General features: G+C 35.8%; 1 protein-coding gene across 35 annotated transcripts in view; it reads left to right on the top strand.

Moving 5' to 3' along the window:
- Positions 1-20,140, top strand: part of ULK4 (unc-51 like kinase 4) — a 222,693-nt gene that overhangs the window by 93,958 nt on the left and 108,595 nt on the right. For 33 of the 35 annotated variants that reach the window (XR_015275669.1, XR_015275655.1, XR_015275653.1 and 30 more), the window contains one exon: positions 2,185-2,233. The exons of the other annotated variants lie outside the window; for them this stretch is intronic. Coding sequence is in view for 28 of the 33 variants with exons in the window: in XM_086848502.1 (XP_086704628.1) it covers positions 2,185-2,233 (49 nt within the window). In the remaining 5 variants the exon portion in view is untranslated. The remainder of the gene's footprint in view (positions 1-2,184; positions 2,234-20,140) is intronic. 35 annotated transcript variants of the gene reach the window in all.

Below are 20,140 nucleotides of genomic sequence, written 5' to 3'. Positions count from 1 at the left end.
GCATAAAATGATACTGGTTTTTTATGTTTTGAACAGTTTAGTGGATGTGTTTTACTTGTCTCCAAGTCCACATGCCAGTGCTGTAAAATGCAACAGATCTTACTCCCACCCTTGAATCATATGGTTTCTCTACCATAAAACCATTATTACATTATCATCATTTAGGTGAAGGCAAGGATCAGAGAAATAGAGAAACAGTATGAAAAAGTAAACCATTATTCATACATAATGCATATATCTGCATTACTTAGAAGTAATTTTGAGTTATTCATAGATATTGTTGATCTCTTAGCACAGCTTTCATTCCTTATTGTATTTCCTTTAGAAGACATGATTCCAGCACATGTGAACAGCCAGGACTCTTACGGATTTCATTAATCTAAATGAAGCATTTCTTTTATAACATTTGGATGTCTGTTCTAACCCCCTCTGATTTTTTTCATTAAGTTCATAGGGGAGAATATGAAATTCCTTTTAGCTGCTTCAGTTCAAGTCCAGTATTTTAGCTTATACTATCCATAAAAATAACACCTTCTTCTCTTCTCTTATTGGACATGAATTAAACTCTTAAATGGAACTATGTGATTTTAGGTATATAGGAGTTCTTTTTTTGTGAGGTGCCCCCCGCCCAGGGAGGCAAAGATTTAGTTTCAGATAAGCATTATTAAAGTGAGAGGCATAGCTTTAAAGCTTGGAAGAGTGGATTCCATCCCTCTGCCTTGGGGGATGGGCCCTGTGAACCCAGGAAGAATTTCTCCACCCTGGACCCCTTGTGGGGTGGCAGCCCAGGGTGTTCTGATTGGGTTTGAGCCCCTGGGGTTTCTCCCTTACTCTGTCCCTATTAGTCCCCGACCTGAAACTCCACCCTGGCTCTGTCCCACAAAACCATCACCCTGCCTCTGTTTGGGGCTCTCTGTCTCTGGATCTAAGCTGAGTTGGTTCCTGTGCTGGATAAATGGTTTCCTGAGCAGAAGCCCATCTCGTTGGTGTCCCACGTCCGTCACTGGTAACTGTAGCCTGCCTGGACATGATCCTGCTGCCCCAGAACGCAGCACTTTTTAACAAATAGTTTACTGAACAGAATTAATCTGATTGTTGTTTTACCAGAAGCCATTCTAGAATTTTACACAGTAAAGCTTCAAACATGAAATTAGATACTTATTTTAGTCAAATATAACTCCTGTTTATTCACAGTGAACTGTGTAATGTAACTTTGTATTTTTAACTGACGTACTCCTGGTAAGACAATTTTGTAGTGTTGTACACTGAGATCCCAGACATGCCCTCTGTGTTTGAATTCCGCATTTATTACATGGGCTTCTTAATTTGGTCTTACCTTTGCTGTGTCACAAAGCTAAACCAATTGTTTATGAAGCATTTCAATGACATTATGGTGACACAAGAAAAATTTTTTAAATACGCAATAGGGTGTTCTCTGCAGTGTTTGTTGAATAGGCATTTAGTATAGTGTGTAAGAAAAGGTTACAATCATTCCAATTAGACAATATAATACAGTAAAAAGCATGTAATAACATGACTCATCGTGTGTGAGGCACACATGCTTTACCAATACAGTGCTTTATGCTCTAAGAATAGAAAACACTGCATTAATGTAAAGTATTACTGATTTTTGAGAACATTCTTTCTTTCAGCATATATATGCTAGGTTTTGTATGATTTTGAAATGCAGGAGAATATAGGTGATTTATTTTGGGCCACTACTGCTCAGCATTTTCAAGGGTCTGACAAAAGTATCATATGTTAAACCCAAGAAGTTAGTTAACATGGCATTCTTTAAAAAAAACACACCATATTTATTATTTCATTGTGTGTGCTGAGTCTATTAATTCAAACACTTAATGGTGCACTCTGTTTCATAGTATGCATGGTGCTACAGTTGCAGTATTTTATTAATTACTGCCATTAAAATATGTTAAATTAATTACTGTTCTACCCAATTGAAAGCAGACCTGGAAGTAATTTCCAAAGCAGTATAACATTGCTTTTTCTGTTTAATGTCTGAAAGGAGGTTATTTTTGTTGAGAGCTAGTCAAAGGCTAAGGTTCTGGGTCATGGATCTTGGCAACAGCTATTCTACTGCTCTGTTCCTCTTGTGAGTTTAGTGTGTTAAATAAGAATTCACTTCCTCTGTTTTTAAATAAATCTTAAAATATGTTTTTGCAGCTTCATGGAAGAAATCCATCTTTTTCCAGTTCTTTTTCAAGTCATCGTGGTAAGAATAATTTTTAATATAGATATATATTCTAATAGATAGATGTCCTATCTCTGAAATCATGTCTAACTAGTAAGTTTCGTTAGCAATGTTGATAAAATAATATGTTGGTAAAATCAAACGGAACTGTCTAACAAAACAAAACAATCTAGAGTAAGCAGACATCTAGGAAGCTCTTGCTAACTAATCCACCTGTTTAAGAAGTTTCTATTCTTTTTTGAATCAAAAAATCATCTGAAAAATAGAATTAATGAGCTTTATTCTTAATTATAACTATATATTTGCCAAATCCATACAAGAAATGCTGAGGAAGTTGCATTTTTTTTAATAGCATCAAATATAAATTTAATACTGTTGACATGGTAGTCTCAAATCCCACTATTTGCTTTTAGAATTTCTTTCAATATAAAGCATCAAGGATATGATTTTGAGATAGTCATATGTGGAACTTCCACCCCTAAATAGAATCTGCCACTTATAAAGGTCATGAAAACTGTAGGTTTTGTTTCTCTGAAATGTTGCAAAACAAATTTGTTAATGAAGAAGAGAGATATTTAGGCTAGTTTGGAAGCTGGGTACTGTGCTCTCCATTAGCCTTCTCATTGTTGAATTCCAGTCTTTAGTTATTTTTTTAATTTCAGAGCTCCTGAAGTTGTGTCAGGTAAGTGTCCTGTCCTGTAAGCATGCTCCTGATGAATACTAAACATACATTATAAGTAAATACACATAATTTATGTAGTGCAGGCAGATTTTATACTTGCTTTTGTGTAATTCTTGAAATTCAGTCTTATTCAGGGTAGATGAGGTTCATAAATGGGATTTTGAATCAACTTTGATATTCCTTTCTTAAGTTTCAGTATTTTAATCTTTACTCTTCCTTTGCAGTGATTTATTTTGCTATCTATCATTTTGAATCTCTTTAATACTGCATACCCAGATAAGCCGTTTTTTATTAAAGTAACCTTGTTAGTGATGATGAGATATGCTTTTCTAGCAGCATACAGAACACAGGCTTTATGATATTTTGTGTACATATATGTACAAATTTATTTTTGTGATAAGTATTGAGAATAAAACCATTCATTTTACTGTAGTTCATAAATGGTTTTGACCTAGGATGAGTACTACTTTTAGGTAGCAATAAAAGAGGAACTCAGTAAAATCTGGAAGTCAAATGTTTCATATTAATATCTTTAAATAGTTAATATTTGAAATATCTTAGGTGCTAGAATCTTGACATTTAAATATATATACATATATATGTTAGTCTATAGCTATGAATATTTTAACATGGTTATGATCTCTCAAAATATTCCCAGGTATTGAAATTTTTTGTATAATGTATCTGTAGTCATGGAATTTAAAATGTGTTTATGTTATACCTTGTAAATAGGACAAAGTGTAGTCAGTCATAAATGTTCCCTCCTGACCTCCCCACATGCAGTTTGACCTTACGAGTTCTAGAAATTGTTCGGTGGTTTTTTAGGGAGTAAAGCAGTTTAGCTCAAAATTGTATGCATGACTAGTGGTCTCTCAGGGTTTCACAGCTCTCTTGAACCCCTTTGGCTGTCTTTGAGCTTATGATTGGAGTTGGAGAAAAATTGTGTAACTTTCAGGGAGAAAAGAAATAATTCCCCTTTCAAAATGCTTTGTTCAGAGTGGACACCTCTAATTGCTTCGGTTGCTACATACAGCATTTGAGCTTCAGCAATACACTGGCTGTGAGCTGTGGTCTTGTTTGGATCAAGGAATGTGAGATGTAACACCAGAAACAGCAAAGGAGGGTAGCAACAGAGGATGTTCCTCTGTTTTCCCTTCAGAAAACTGAATTCAGCAAAGGAATGTTAGGCAGTTGGTAAAACTCAGGAGCCAGCACTAAATCAGCCTGGAAGGATTAATCATTAAGCTGTTTTTCTTTTGAACAGAATGGATTGAACAGGACAGATTAACAAACTCCTTCACTGCAGGTTTCTGAAATAATTTTCAATCATATGGGTGAGGGAAATAGCATATAATTCGATTCCCATTATTCTCCATAAACTAATCTTCATCTGGCTTTATACTTTTACTGGTTTCAAGGATCAGCACAAATAGCAATGTTGAGCTCTGTGTTATTATACCTATACCTTTACCAGACCCTAAATTATTGAATTATGCTTCAGAGTCAATACTCTCTTTTATACTGACAGTAATTTAATGTAGAGCTATTACTATGTAGCCCATGTTTTATTACTAGAATTTAATAATTTCTATGCCAAGACTTAAAATCCAATGAGTATTTTCTATGTATCATTAAATATAGCTCATGTTATTTCCTGCGATCCAGCTGATGGGACACTGACTCTCTTAGACTCTGAAGGGAAATACTGTGGGCTCAAAATTGAAAAGCATTTCCAGCAGCAGTCTTTGTTTCTAGGCTGTGCTACAATCCAAGTGGGATTGAATGTACTAATTTTAATCTAGCTAGCACAGTAGCAAGGACATGATGGCTTGCAGAAACTGAGCAGTTCACAAGAAACAAGTTTTAATATAGATGCTTTTCACTGCTCATCAGTTTAGAGTTATACTAACTCTTATACTGCACACTACCCAATGTTGTGATCTCAGCAGTAACACTGAGATTTGGAAAGTTTTTTTATCCTCGGTCATCTCTCCAGACCAGTTAGATGTCTGAATTCAGTCAAAGCGTATGAAAAGTATCATTTTATGTCACTTAGGATTGCAATTTTGTAAATGTTATAGTTGCAAAGCAAAAAGATCTGGATTAGTGAAAAAAAAAACTGTTACTGTCTACCTAAAGAGTTGTTCTAAAAGAATAGCCATAATTTATCTTCACCTGAGCGAGGGTTTGGTCACTGAGCTAATTAGTAAGAGGCTTTAAATAGAGTTCCAATTCCCTGGAAACCCTCTGCACTCATTCATCTCTCAACACTCAGTTGCATTTAGGAAGTGCACATTAGTGATGTGGTTTGTGAGTATGTGAAAAACCTGAATAGAGTTCTTCATTACAGAACTTCAGAGGTGAATTTCATGGTTTACTTGAATGCAAATGAATTTCATCAGTGCCATGATCCTAGATCCTGGTGCTAGTGGTTATATAGATTATAAGTAGTCCTACAAAACAATATAAAGGTATGACTTCAATATGAGTAGAAATCAATCTTACAATGATGTCTAATGTGGTCAGTGAAAATGTAGTGATGTGTATCTGTGGAAAAATGGAGACATATTGGCAATTTACAGGTATTTTCAGGACAGTAAGGGATTGAAAAGCAGAAAGAAAGCTGACGTCATAATGAGAAAAAATTAAAAGGTGAAAACCCTCCTTGGTAGCAACATTAAATATTAATGAGCCAAATTCCATAATTATGTAAATAATGCCAGAAGTTGGGTTGATATGATGTATAAATATGAAATGCTGCTGTTGATGAAGAAAGGGTTTTAGCAAGAAAAGTTACTGTGAGATATATTTACTGTGAGATATATTTCATGCTTTACTTTCTTGTTGCCTTTTACTGCTACATCCTTAGTATTCTGTTTCTAATATATTTTGCAATGTCAAACTATGTCATCTGCCTTCAATATCAGTTTATATCATACAAAATATTGATTTTGATTATTATGTTACAGTGCTGGAATGAGGTTGATAAAGGATTTGGAAGTGTTTTACTGCCATTTTTGTAAATTGTGCCTATTTGTATTTTAGATTGCCACCAAGATTTTGCTGAGTAGCAAGTAATGAAGTTGACATAAATGTTATTTTCTGTGTTATGTTACTTTTAAAAGGGTAACATCATAAATATTACCTGGTCTTCATTCAGTGTTACCTGAATGTAAGCTGTTGCATAGAAAAGAAATTCTGTCTAGTTGATGAAATTCTATTTTTCTGCTGCTAAATTTTAAAACTAAAGTTAGTGATGCTTGTGATTAGGAGCTCAGTGCTACCCTATTTTTAAAGTCCAGTAGTTAATTCTGTGCTTATCCTATTAAAATTTCTGGTGTAGCTTTTAGTCACACCAGCACATTATCACAGACATCAGTTTTTGTCGTAATTTTTTTTTTTTTTGCAAATTCCTGTATCTTAACATCCAGTTAACATTTAAGGCATATTCTTTCAATAAATTACTTTATAGTAAAATTGAATATTACTCTATTTAAAAATGATATCTTATTAAAAATGATCAGAAGTAGACAGTGTCTTCATGTCTAAACTGCATAATCTATTTTAAAGATTCAAATACAGTGATTGTTTTATTTATACTGTCATTCTGTTCTTAACACAAGCAAGTCCACCTCTTCTGTTTACATTGTGAAATAATTAAAATTAATTTTAAGATTACATATTTTAAATTACTTTCCTTCAAATACAGTGGAAAGCTCTTAGATATAGAAAACAGACTTCCTTTTGCATTCTTATTCATATATTTTTATTTTTCCTAGTTGTGTACAGGTTTGAAATTTTATACTGTCCTTGTGCCTTTTGGGATGGCTGTATTGGACATCTTAAATTAGAGGATAATGTACTAGTGATGGTTTTGATAGACTGCAGTCAACCTATGCTTCAGCACTGAAAAAATGCTTTAAAATCCTTGTTATGGTGGCAGTCACTGGTCCTGCCTTAGAAGGTGTGCTTTGCTCACTTTGTTGTAATTGCAGTTGAAAATAGAGTTCAATGTTACATTTATCACTAAGGGAGAGGATATGAGCTAAGCATAGCTAAAAGAAAAATTGTAATAGTTACATAAAAATTAGATAATTGATAGATACTGTGCACTTTAAAAGAAGAAACAAGCTGTGCCAGCTTTCTTGTGTAACAACTTCTTTTCAAGAAAGTTAATGATTTTGTGGCAATTTTGTCGAAGTAGAGGATACAGAGCCATGGATAACTAGCTTCTGTTGGTATAGGTAGATCACTTAATTATTTTTTTTTAATTAAAAAAAAATTGTAACCAAAGTCCTTAAAAAAAAAAAAAGTTGAGAAAAAGAGGTTGTATAGCATCCAAGTGGAAGCAATGGTTGGATTCTGTATTTTGTTCTGATTTTTAAGGGAAGGAGAAAGCCACAGAAAATGATTATGGCCAGAGATACCATTCCTTGTGATTCAGTTAAAGTAACAAAGCCATCCACTTAGAATGATTTAAAAATAATAGTTGTTTTATGGTCAGTCTTACCTGTGAAAATACTATACAAATGGAGAAAAAGAACACTGGAGAGGAAAAAGAAGAGAGCCTCATCATTCCTCTTTTGCTTGGTTTCTATTTTTTAGTGAAAGATTACAGTCATATAGCATTTGAGGGAAGAGGTAGAGGTATTTTCCTGTCTAGCAGCCACATGGGTAATAAGTATAGAGGAGCGTGGATCAGAGGTTATTGCAGAATTTGAAGCATTAGTTTACTTGTGTCTGTTAAAGAAAGCACCTCCTAGTCCAGCATGGTGCACATCTTGTTGGTTGTCTGAAAGAATGGGAAGAATGTTTCTAACTCTTGCAAGTACTCATAAGCCATCTAGGATGAGTACTTGAAACAAAAGACTAGGAGGCTCTTTCTCTAATACTCTGTAAAAAGTACAAGTTTATGCTGCGGAACTCATCTGCTGGAGAAAATTAGGATAGTAAATTTGGCAAATAAAAGCTCTAGCATTTTGTGTGAATGGGTCCTTGGTTTTCTATGCTCTAAATGAGCTTTGACTGAAAGTCAAAGCTTTCAGCTCTATGCTTGTATGAGAAGATTGATGCTGATTGATTGCTCTCGACATCTCACTCCAGTCTGTATGCATACTCAATCCTTAATTTAGAATCAACTCTCTAGTAGAAAAATCAACGCAAAGGTATCTGGGAATGCTTAGCCTACATGTGTTTTAAAGAACAGGAAGTACTATTTATTTTAATACCTTTGTGTGTGGTATTCTTGTTCCTCTCTGTATTTTCAGTGCTGTTACAAAAGTGTTCAGTGCAATGGTTCTTTTTGGTGTATTTCACCAGTTCATTACTGCTGTTAGGGAAAACCTGCATTTATAAGGTATCTGAAATTAGATTCTAGGAGTGATTTTTATGGCTTCTACAGGATGGACATTTGTTATACTTACAAAACTTAAGTGTATCCATAATGAATATCTCTCTTTTTTTTTTTTCTTTCTCTGAAGTATGCACATTTCTTCAAATCTACTATATTTAATAGTCAAATTGTATGCTGTTGCAATGTATTTAAAACTGCTGTGACAGTTTAGGAATGTATGAGGATTTTTGAAAATGAAAATGCCAAAACCCTATTTTAATGGGTAGCTTATAAAGCAAAATAATTGCTAGTTTTGAAAGACATTTAACATCCAAAGATGGGTTTAGGAGAAACTAGTGAAAAATGTAGAACTATCTTAGAATTTATGTATTTGGAATGAGAAAAAATTGCAAGATACCATTTAAAGAAGATGAATGTAACGCAAGTGTAAAATTTACTATGAGTAGAACACTTCACCAGTGAGAATGTATGTCCAAGCAGATATATTTCTTACCAATGCATTGAAGTCTTGTGTCAACATTCAGTAAGGTATTATATTTATTCTCTTCTTAATGCAAAATCAAATTAATAGGAGTATTTCTGTAGACCAAAGAAGACACTGTAAAATGCAATAGGGTACAGTATGTTAATTTCCAATTTTCTAGGAATAAAATATGACTCCTCTCATAGGAATGTTAGAATTTTTCATTACCCTATTAACTTGCTTAAGAACTTTCAGTTTAAGGATGAGATTCCTGAGACTACTTATCTCTTTTAAACTGCTGACTTGAAAATAGTGTATACTTAAAAGGGAGAAGTCTGCACATCTGAATTTGTACTCCTGGAAATAAACATGTCTAAGTGGAGCTCTCCTGAGAATTTTTTAGCAGGAATAAGAATCCTGCTGATAGTAAGTTTTATTTTCAGAAACTATTTTTTTTCTTTAGTTTTAGTGATCTTTTAGTCAGCAGTTTCTGAGGAAGTGTTTATACATATAAATGTTTGATTAGTGCTGAATTGCACTGTTAATCTGTTATGGTCAACTGATCTCTCCAATTATTAACACCGTACATGGAATGAATTCTTAATAGTTATTCATGTGTAACTATCGTGTTCTTAACAGATGACAACAAAACTATTAGAACCCAAAATGCTTAATATAAAAACAATTTGTGATTGCAATTAATAACAAGAACACATGACATTTGATTTCTTTCCCCAGATGTTGTCATGTGATGTGCAGTGGTTTTGCATATGGATAGAGCAATTACAGAACCATATTATTGTCTACAGTTGGAAGGGACTAGTAAAGATCATAGTGTTCAACTCCTGCTTCCTTCAGAACTACCTTAGTCATCATATAACTAAGAGTGTTGTCCAGATGCTCCTTGTAGTCTGTCAGGCGTTGTGCTGCAGCCACTTCCCTGGGGAGCCTCTTCCAGTGCCCAGCCACCCCCTCAGTGAGGGATCTTTTCTTAATGTCCAATCTGAATTTCCCCTGATGCAGCTCCATTCTGTTTCCTCATGTCCAGTCTGAACTTCCCCTGACACAGCTCCACTCCATTTCCTCATGTCTTATTGATGGTGACCAGAGAGCAATCAGCATCTCACCTCTGCCGCCTCACTTGAGGAAGTCATAGACTGCAATGATGCTGAGGTCTCCCCTCAGCCTTTTTTCCTCTGAGCTGAACAAGCTAAGTGATCTCATCTGCTCCTTGTAGGTCTTGCTCTTGAGACTTTGCACCATCTTATTCATCCCTCTCTGGACACACTCAAATAGTTTGATGTCCTCTTACATTGTAGTGCCCAAACCTGCCCCCAGCACTTGAAGTGAGGCTGCCCCAGAGCAGAGCAGGACAATCCCCTCCCTAGCCCGGCTGGTGATGCTGTCCCTGATGCCCCCCAGGACACACTTGGCCCTCCTGGCTGCCAGGACACTGCTGACTCATGTTCAATTTGCCATCAACCAGGACCCCAGGTCCTTTTCCATAGCGCTGGTCTCCAGCCAGCTGTTCCTCAGTGATAAGGTCAACAAAAGTTCCCTTTGCAGAGGCATTTTCCAGCAAACAATGGAAAAAACGTTTTTCTTTTTCAATATCATTGTGATCTATGATAGACTATCAGCCTGTTTGCTATAACCACAAAGCTTAAGAGTTGTCCATGCTGTAGTCAGTGGGTGGCGGCAATTAATGATGTCTCCACCTAACTCTGAGCTAACAGCTGCCAGCTTTAAACAGAGCTGGAATTACTAACTTTCCATCCATCACACTGAGAAAATTATTTTTATTTGGGGTTTGATATTGGGTTTTTTGAATGGTATTAATAGCTAATTTTCAACCTTTCTTGTAGAGTTGCTTGAGTCAAATAATTTTGACTGTCTTTAATTCAACTTTCTTTTTGAAGTAGTTAAATGTGTATTTGTTACAAATATTTTAGAACAGGTTAATGAAAAAACTGAAAACTTGAAGTACATGATCTGTGGGATGAAGAATGGGCTTGTTGACAGAGTAAGGAGAGAGTTGAGAGAACTCCTACCTATTCCTGGTGCTGACTCACATTTATTCTTGACCCTGGTAAAATTGTGTAAACACTCTTTTTCACCATATGCTTATTGTGCTTCTGTCCTTTGAGTGTCCAGTGAACACTTTTACTCTGAGAAAACTCAGCAATTGCTTCTCATCATTCTGAAACTATGCCTGTTTAAGGTCCCGACTGGATCTTATTCAAACAAAATTCTTTAATGATTTTTTCTTATGGTAAGGTAATGTCTACACTATAAATGTACATCACAAGAACGTAGGGCAGATGAATTCATTAATATTTAGAAGGTATTCAGATTTTGTTATGAGAAGTACTAAGTAAATATGGGCAGCCTATTATATGACTGTATGTCTGAATAGATCTATCCCCAGTAGGATTGCTGATGGAGAAAAATGTGAGAGGAAGCAGAGACATCCTTTAAATAATTTGAATAGTATAAATTGATATTCTGCATAATAAAATGAGTTTTAAAAAAAGGAGAAGTATTGCTAAAGCATATCCCTCTGTCACTCTTTCTTACCTGGAAAATTACTTTGAACCAGTGCTCCTGTTTGGGGAGGGAATAAAATTATTTACTAAATCACCTGGAGCTCCACTTCTGAGAGAAAATTGAGTCCATAGCATTTGTGACAACATTATGTTCTTGTATAGGAAGGAAATTCAGCTATTTACATCTTAAAGAAATTGCTTTCTAATGCTAGATACTAATATTTTACTGTGTATGCTACCCAGCTATTTTTTTCCCTATTTTATATGCAGTGCTAAGGGATGTAAGAAAATTCATGTATTAACAATATTCTTATGTGTTTGTTAGTAGTTATTTATTTATCCTGTCCTAAAAGTTGAAAATTGTACAGATAATAAGTATGAATCTAAAAGACTGTAGCAAGATTTTTAAGCTAGCTATGACATACTGGGTAAGAAAATCATAAACAGGTAGTGAAGTGCACAGGTATCTGTTCTTTGCAAAAATAGTGACCATGATTACTGCTGATACTTGAACACATTTCTGAGTTTTATGATGTTGTGACTGTTTTCCATTTCTTTGATCTCACTTTTCATGTTATGTATTTCTGGTCCTCAATAAGCAGGCAAACATACTGGTTTTGTGAAGGTGGATTTTTTCATAAATATTTCTACAGTAGTCCAGAGTGGATAGGTATTCTGTGTATTATGGTATAATGTCTTGCAAGTTGTCTTTTGAAAGAAAATATATTCACAATTTTAAACAAACAGCTATTACAAAGTAATGGTCACTGTTGTCCTTCCATGGTAGGTCCATGCATTTATCACAACATTGCTCTGACCATCCCAGGGACATTGCACAGTGTTTCTCCAAAGTGACCTAGAGCCCAGCTGGCGCCTCTGGTCTTTTTGCATCTTCTGTTGATTGAGACAAACAGGATGCTGCAGGATACATGGTGATGATGCAATTTAAGCTCTGTTCAAAACAATTAATGAGTAGCTATAATATTTATCCAGAGTTATGGTATGAAGTATGGCATGGTCCCTTCAAGGATGACTTAAGATCCAGCACAACAGTTGTTTTAAAGGTCTCTGCACCTGCAAAGGGTAGAGCATCTGCTTGTTACTGTGTGCTGGCCCTTGGCTGTTGCTCAAAATCCACTAGGTTTGTCCTGTATTTAGAGGATTGTCTGTTGTCCTTTGGAACTTGCTGGATGCTGGTAGCTGGCACTTCGCTTACAGCCCTCCAGTTACAAGTGCAGTAATAGTGGTTACATTGAACAACTCTTAAAAGTTAGTTTTTCTTGGAAGGTTAAACTTGTTTGGAATACACAGTTTTCAAATACTGTGTTCAGAGAAAAGATTAAAATATGTTGTAAAAGATGCAACAGTGTTTACCCTGAACCTTTGACATCTTGGAGCAAGCCCACCCTGAAGATCAGGGGGTCTGGAGCACATGGAGACACATGGAGCACACATGGAGAGGATGAGAAAACAAGTTTCATACAACCTTTGCAAAGAAATCTTGAGGGGGATCTTTTTCCTGCCTGTAGCTGCCTCATGGCAGTAGTAGATGAAGCCAGACTTGACACAGCAGGATACGATGGAGGGACGACAGGATGAATACAAGCTGGAAGATGGGAAATTCCAGATTAATATAGAAAGAAACTTTTTGTTGTGGAGAAGGTGGTCAAACAATGGAATGAGAGGTGAGAGATCTTGTAACATCTCCATGCTTGGAGACTCTGTGCTATGGGAACTCTCAGGGCCTCTGAACAACAAATCAGTATGATTTTGCAGAAGCCATTTATTGTTTACGGTACACACTTCTTTATACATTCTAAAACTACTGTTCATGTGAACACACTGCTTTTCATTGGTGCCCCTGTCCTGTCCATGTGCTCTGCATGCATTCCTTGGGGCATAGGATTGGTTACAGTCCAACAGGGTATTTAACCACCCTCTGTTATATGGCTCTTGTGGTCTTGTTTTCTTGCTTTTCAGCCTCTTCTTTCTTATTTTTAGAACAGCTTATGTCTCAGAAACCTTGAGAAATTCCAGAGGGTCTGATAAGAAGCTCACAACAGTTTGGCTGGTGCACACTATGGCCCAAGCTGTTCAGATGCATTGCTACGCTATGCAGTGTGAGCCAAGCAGCCAGCCAGACTGCAGAGCTCCAGAGGCACCTTCAACCATATGTTATTCTGTGATTTGATTGTCCAGTCCATCTTCATAAAAATCAACCAAGTGAACAAAAATTACCCCACGGGTTATCTCCTAGCATGGTAGCCACCATATACTGAGCCCTATCTGTACTTAGAACCATTAACTCCTCTAGACTAGGATCCAATTCAGTAGGCTTTCAGGTGAGTTTGGATTTCTGAGCTCTTCATCTTTTTCCTGCTTTCTAATAACTTGTGTGCTTTGACCTTTAAGTAAGTATAGTGGATGGACTGAAGTGGCAATGCTTATTCAGCTGGCTTGGCTCCCCTCCCATTTCTTCTTTATCTGAGCCATCTACATTTTATACTGTAGGTATACTGCATGAGGGTGGTGTTTTATGAACCAAATCCAAGGCAGACTGTAGTTCAGGGTTGAATGGATGGGTGTATAAAGTCACTGAGTGTTTCTGCCAACTTGTTTTGTCTCTCAATACACTCTGACATTTATGCAAGGTTACCCAAAATATGAGTCTTGTGGTTTCTTAACAGTGTTCTAAATAGGTTTTATTTTAAATTTTGGGATTGAGTAGTTTGAATATTATTGTGGAGGATTTTTCCTAATGATTATTTTTTTACTTACAAACAGCACAGCTCTGACCCTTATGAGAACATGTTAACTTCAGCTCTCCACATGACAGATAAAGCTGATACTATTAGATTTTATTTCTTGGAAAACAAGTTTACTTAAATGTTAAGTAAGACCTTTTTTTTAACCCTATGAGCTTTAGGACAGTTAAGATTTGTAGAATATTGAAGTATGTAGCAAGAAGATTTTATGTTATTTAGGTGAGAATCATGTATAAAAAACCACTCCAACTTCTAAAAGTATGGAAAATACATGGCTTTTTGACCTGATAGGGAAATAATTTTGCTTTTATTTGTCACTTTCTATTGATAGAAAACTTTAATAAAAATTCTTCAGTACTTTGTTTAATGGTACTTTGTTCTGTCTAGCCCCTTCTATCAGGATGATTCTGTTTTTGTTCCCCCACTCCAGCCTGAAGGAAGAGTTTATAATCTTTTTTCATGCTCAATGAACAGTTTATCAGGAATTTCATTTTAGATGACAGATCAGTTTGTCAGTCTTGGGAACTTAAGGCAGAAGGGTATTGAGCTTATGTTCCTTTGTGATGGATTTCACCAAGAGCAGCAGGAGTGAGAGGTCTGGACTGACCATGACCACGGACAGCCCTGAGGCTTGGATAGAAACACAATTGGTGCTCATGTTCTTGCCCTCTCACTTTTTCAGCAAACACAGTCTTTTAAAAACTTTAAAAAGTTCACAATGCACAGGTTCTAAAGCAAGGTTTTCCCCCTCTTAAACAGTATTTGGTTGGGTAGGTTTTGGTTTAGGTATTTTTGTAGTCATAAAGCTGTTCAGCATTCACATATTCTTTCATCATACTTGATTTGAGCCTTTTTTGATAGAAGCTTTGTGGATAACCTTCAAGATCTTGTGATTATTCATGTAATTAAAATCCTCTCAAGTTTCTTTGGCACCTAATACTATGCACTTTCAGTTTAATTTGCACCCCTTTTCAAAGCAGATATGAAACCTGTATGTATTCTGAAGTATTGCACAATGCGAGGCTGCTGTCTACAGTCACAGCTCTATGCATGCAGTGATGCAAGATGTGTTGCCATTATCACTCAGGAATAAGATATTGTGGTTTGATAAAAACACAATCTAATAAAAATATCCTTTAATCCTTTGTCCTGGTCTGGAAAACACAGTGAATGTTACTCATTGCGAGATGAAGTATTGCAGGAAGGCAGAGAAACACTGTGCATGTTACTCCATGTGTGGATTTTGGATTTTCCTTCTCAAAATGTTTACAGTAGAACTGAAAATAGTGTAATGAAAAAAAACAAAACCAGAGATGGTCAAAGGTCTGGAATGGGCACTGTGAAAGAGATTATCCTTCTGTATGCTTAATCTGGAAGGTGGTGGTTGAGGGGCAAGTGTAATTTTACATAGACATACCATAGTCAAGTGAATAGGGAGCAGTATTGCTGCTCACTGTTTCTACTCACACAAGATCTGTATTATAAGAAATGAAGAAAACTTGCAATGGGATCTGAAAAGTTGACAAAAGGTCAATTTCTTTTTTCTGTAGGGTTATGTTCAGCTTTCAGCTCTGCTCCATGGCATCCTCAGTTTATTTGAATTAAAAAATAGGCTGCACAAATTAATGGAACAAAAATCCATTGAGATCCATTATGTGTATAAAATCTGCTTCTGGCTCAGAGTCCTTGGGCTGTGAATTTCTGAGGCTGAGGAAAGTATTCAGTATACCTGTCATGTAGAACTTCTTCTGTTGTCAAGTGTTTTAGATACGTTGTTGGGGTAGGTAGACCTTCTGTTTCAACTGAGTGAGATTCTGCTTCATATACTAAAAATGAATGCATGGGAACCATGCTATATTTTGACATTTTAGTTACTAGCTGCAGAAATTTGTCTTACAACTCCCATTTTTATATGTGAAACCAGTTTAATTTTTTATGACTTAAACAGATTGTCTTGTTTTCTGAATAAAGTTGTTTCTTAGAGAAATTAGCTAGTTAAAAATACACAGCTCTGAGTTATGAGGTTAATTTTCAGTCTGTGCTGTTTATTTGGCTGGCTGTGGAGTTCAAAATTAACAGTAATTTGGGAAGTTCACAAAGAAGTTTGGATGTTCTTTAAGAATTAGCATTTAGCCATTGTTTATGGACAAGTTTCAGAGCTGTCAATGTTTAACATAGTGCATTTTTGCAGAATTTTTATTACATCAAAGCATCACTCAGTCATTCTAATTAGACAATTTTCCCACTTAGGGAAAAAATATTTGGGAGGTGTTTTGGGATGGCTAAAGAGATAATTGTGCTCTTTTTTAATTAGAGATTTAACTGGCATCATCGTCTTCAGAATCCATCTTACTTCCATCACACCCCTTTCCTCCAAAAGTTCACAGCATTTCGTGCCTATCTCCCGCATTTTAATTTAAGCGATGCAACTAAAGTAGTTAATCTTCTTGATTGGTAACTGGTTCTGCTGTGAATAAGATTAAACAAATTAAATTCTTTATCTTTCTTTGTTCATCCTCCCCCACTTTTATCAGTAACTGATAAATCTTACCTCCCATTTTCTAAGCTTTTTTCCTATTCTCACAGTCTTTCAGTGCCCACACCTTGGACACATTTAATTTTGTTCGTTTAGTTCTTTTCCCATAGTCAGATTGTAATTTTGTAATATTCACATATATATGTATATATGTGTGCATGTATGTAATATATAAAATATGCCCATATAACATGTGTATATGGTACTCTCAAATTACTTATGTGAGCAATCTCAAAAATCTTTGTGACCTTGTAAGTGTTCTTCATACTGTATCGTGTGATGTAAAAAAGGAGAAAAGTGCCTGGTGCCAAGAGTTCTGTGACAGTTGGTTGCAAACAGCAGAAGAGGGAGTGGGAAAAGAGCTTGGGAAATCCAGCAGGGCTACTTTAGTGTGTAACTGTTGGCTGGAGTGCAGCTCTGCAGCATTTCCTCACTCCCAGCCCTCTCCCTGGGTCAGAGCTGGAGCTGAGGGCCACATGGTGACCTATGGAAGAAGAGGGGCTGTAGCACCATGATGCAAATGTGTGAAAGGCAGGTGCTGCGAAAAGACAGATTATTTCTAACATGAGACTTCACAAGTCTAGTACCAAAACATGCCCTCTCTGACCTTTAATTACCAAGTTATAGGAAGAAATCATGACCTTACCACAGCTTCTTTGAATTTTATGAAACATTTTAAATGGGTAATACAGAAAGGAATCACCGTCAATGTTCACCCAAGGTGATTAATGTCTACATTTAGAAATTAATTTATTTTTGCTGTAGAAGCAATATTAATGCAAAATCTCACTTCTTCCACACTCCATATTTGTCAGGCTGATTAAGAGCAAATTGTTAATTTACTGTTCCTGCTAATGTAAATGTCAAGACAAAGAGAAAGCATTTAAGGGAAAATATATATTGAAGTAAATCTGGGATATATGTTTTTCAGAGTAAGATTTATTGATCTTGTGACCAGTATTTTACTGTGACATTATCACTGTTGTGTAAAACAGCTGAGGTACATCTTTTAATCTCATCTAAATAAATATTGGCATAGGAATGTGACAGTTGCTGACTGTACCTTTATTGATGAGCTGCATTCTGATGATTAAGGTATTGAGCTATTGTGTGCTTCACAAAAGAGTTAGTAAAAGAATATTGAATGTCCATGAATGGCTTCTGGCTGGCAGATGTTTCCATATTGTGCATCTGAACTCTGATCATTTGTCTAGAAATTTGTCTGGTTTGGCTTCAGTCATGTATTCTTTGTGCATTCCTTGTGTTCATGTCTTCCTGGAGAGTTTGTATTGCAGGGTGATAATTAGATTTTATAATGTCAGTCTTTCACAAAGCAAAACAATTTAAATCTTAATATTCTACTTTTTACTTTCTGTTTTTAACTGTAGTCATTTACTCATTGTAGTAAATGCTTAGTTTCTAAATAGATTTTAGTTTTGTAAAATGTTTTATAGGCAAGCTTAAAAATCATTGCTTTGCTAAGGTTCATTAGCCATATGTATGCAAAAAGATTAAGCTTACCGTGACACAATCTTAGTTTACCCACTGTAACTTTCTAATTACAATTATAATAGAGCATCATCTCAAAGAATCTGCAGAAAATTTGGTAAATTTTTTTTTCTTTCCTCTTAGTTTTCTCTTTTAAGTCCCCTGTTTATATTACAAGGTTCACTTTCTGCCCAATGGATGTTTTGATCAAGTATTTCTTTACTGATCATATGGGTACAGGAAGAAAAGTTGTGCCCTACAGCTTTCTTTCTATTCCATATTTTCTTTCTATTTCATATACTGGGTTCCTTTCAAACTTCTGACTACCAAATAAGATGATAACCTGTTCAAACATGCTAAATACAGTGACTGACAGTTTACACTCAGCAGTTAAACTGAGGACCCCAAATTGAACCCTGTGGCAAATACTTAAGCACTGATTGGTGGGTGACATTGCTTTTAATTTTCTGTTGCTGTCATGCTATTTGATATGGATTTTGGCAATAATTAAGGTCTTTACAAAGGAAAAAGAGATTTCTTTCACTGGAGTAAAGCGCAGTATTTCTCTTTGGTGCATATTTCATTCAACTAAAGCAGTAAGGATGTGTATGAAGGTTGATAGCTCCTTTCACTGCAGAAGAGAGCCAAGGATTATTCTGTAAACAATCCATTTCTTACTGTATATTCTCAAGTTCTACATTTGCTTGCCCTGTGTCAAGTTCTGGCACAGGATTTAAATTCCCTGCACGTAGCTATCTTTAGGGCTCACATCTGGATGGCACTGCAGGAGCATATTGCTGAAAGCAAACAGACTAGCAGTTCTGATGGTAACAATGGAGTCTGAGAAAATACTGCATGCATGTATAAGATTCCATTAAAAAGCAGGGAGTGAGAGGGATGTCTAATGCAGTCCATTTAATGCAGAACTCTCCAGAGAGTGAAGTGGGGATTATGCCTGCTCCTGTGCTTATTAAAGACTAGCATAGAGGATGCTTGTTGGGCGAATGGTATCTCCATAACAGACGCTCTGATAGTCATGAATACATTTCTAATTATATCTTAATGATCTCAGCCACAAATAGGAAAACAATCTTTGTCTCCCTGAGTGGTTACCTTAGTGGCTGCAGGATTGGCAAGGTTTAGATTTTCCATCTCCTCTCACTAATCCCAGGGGGCTTCATTGTGAGAAATGAGACTTGTTTATGATGGTGAATTAGATTGCTGTAAAAGGTTATTTCAACAGACAGTTGGGAAATCATAATAGAATAATTTAGTAAAAATGGGAGCTAAAGTATGCTTAATGAAACATGATTAGATTTAATTTTCTTGCTATTTCAATCATTAAAGGTACATTATGCTTTCTCAGACCTCATTTGGGCTTTTTGCCATGGACCCACTCTTAGTAACAGACTGAAACTTGCATGTTCCATTAGGATATGAAAATAGCTAATGATACTCTAGTCTCCTCTCCCTGGCTTTTGTAAAATTTCTGTTACCAGCTTTTCAGATATATTTTAGCTGTTTCCTCTTTGATCCTTTTATTCCCTCACATCTATTGTACACATTTTTCAATATGAATAACTATTCAGGGAGTATAGATTGAATGAAATGAAGTAAAAGACCAATACAACTACCTAATAATTGTGAGGTGGCTTATTATGAGTAATTAAAAATAGTTAATTTAGTTATTATGAGGATTCTGTGTTCTAACAAAGTTCATGTTTCTACGCTGTCTTAATCCAGTGGTATAATTCTTCAGGTTTTTGTGGGCTTATTTTGGGTTTGGTTTTTGAGGGAATTTTTAGTTGGGTTTTGTTTTTTATTATATTTCTTCTTATTATTATTATTCTCTATTCTTTCCTTTTACAGTGCGATGACACATTGTGTGCCACCACACATGGGCTTAAATTATTTCTGGCCTGTAGTGTTATTAAATTTAGTTCTCGATATTTTATGCCTCTCTCTTAGCATCAAAATGCTACTTTGATCTAAAAATACCAACCCTTTTCAGGCTATGAATTCATATGAGAAAAAAAAAACTGCTCTTTGCTTGTAGACAGCTTGGGTAGAGCAGCAGAACCTTGCTGATCAGCTC

The sequence above is a fragment of the Cyanistes caeruleus genome, chromosome 1 (genome assembly GCF_971803275.1).
Source record: "Cyanistes caeruleus chromosome 1, bCyaCae1.hap1.1, whole genome shotgun sequence".
NCBI lineage: Eukaryota > Metazoa > Chordata > Aves > Passeriformes > Paridae > Cyanistes > Cyanistes caeruleus.
This window is presented reverse-complemented; position numbering and strand designations above follow the sequence as displayed.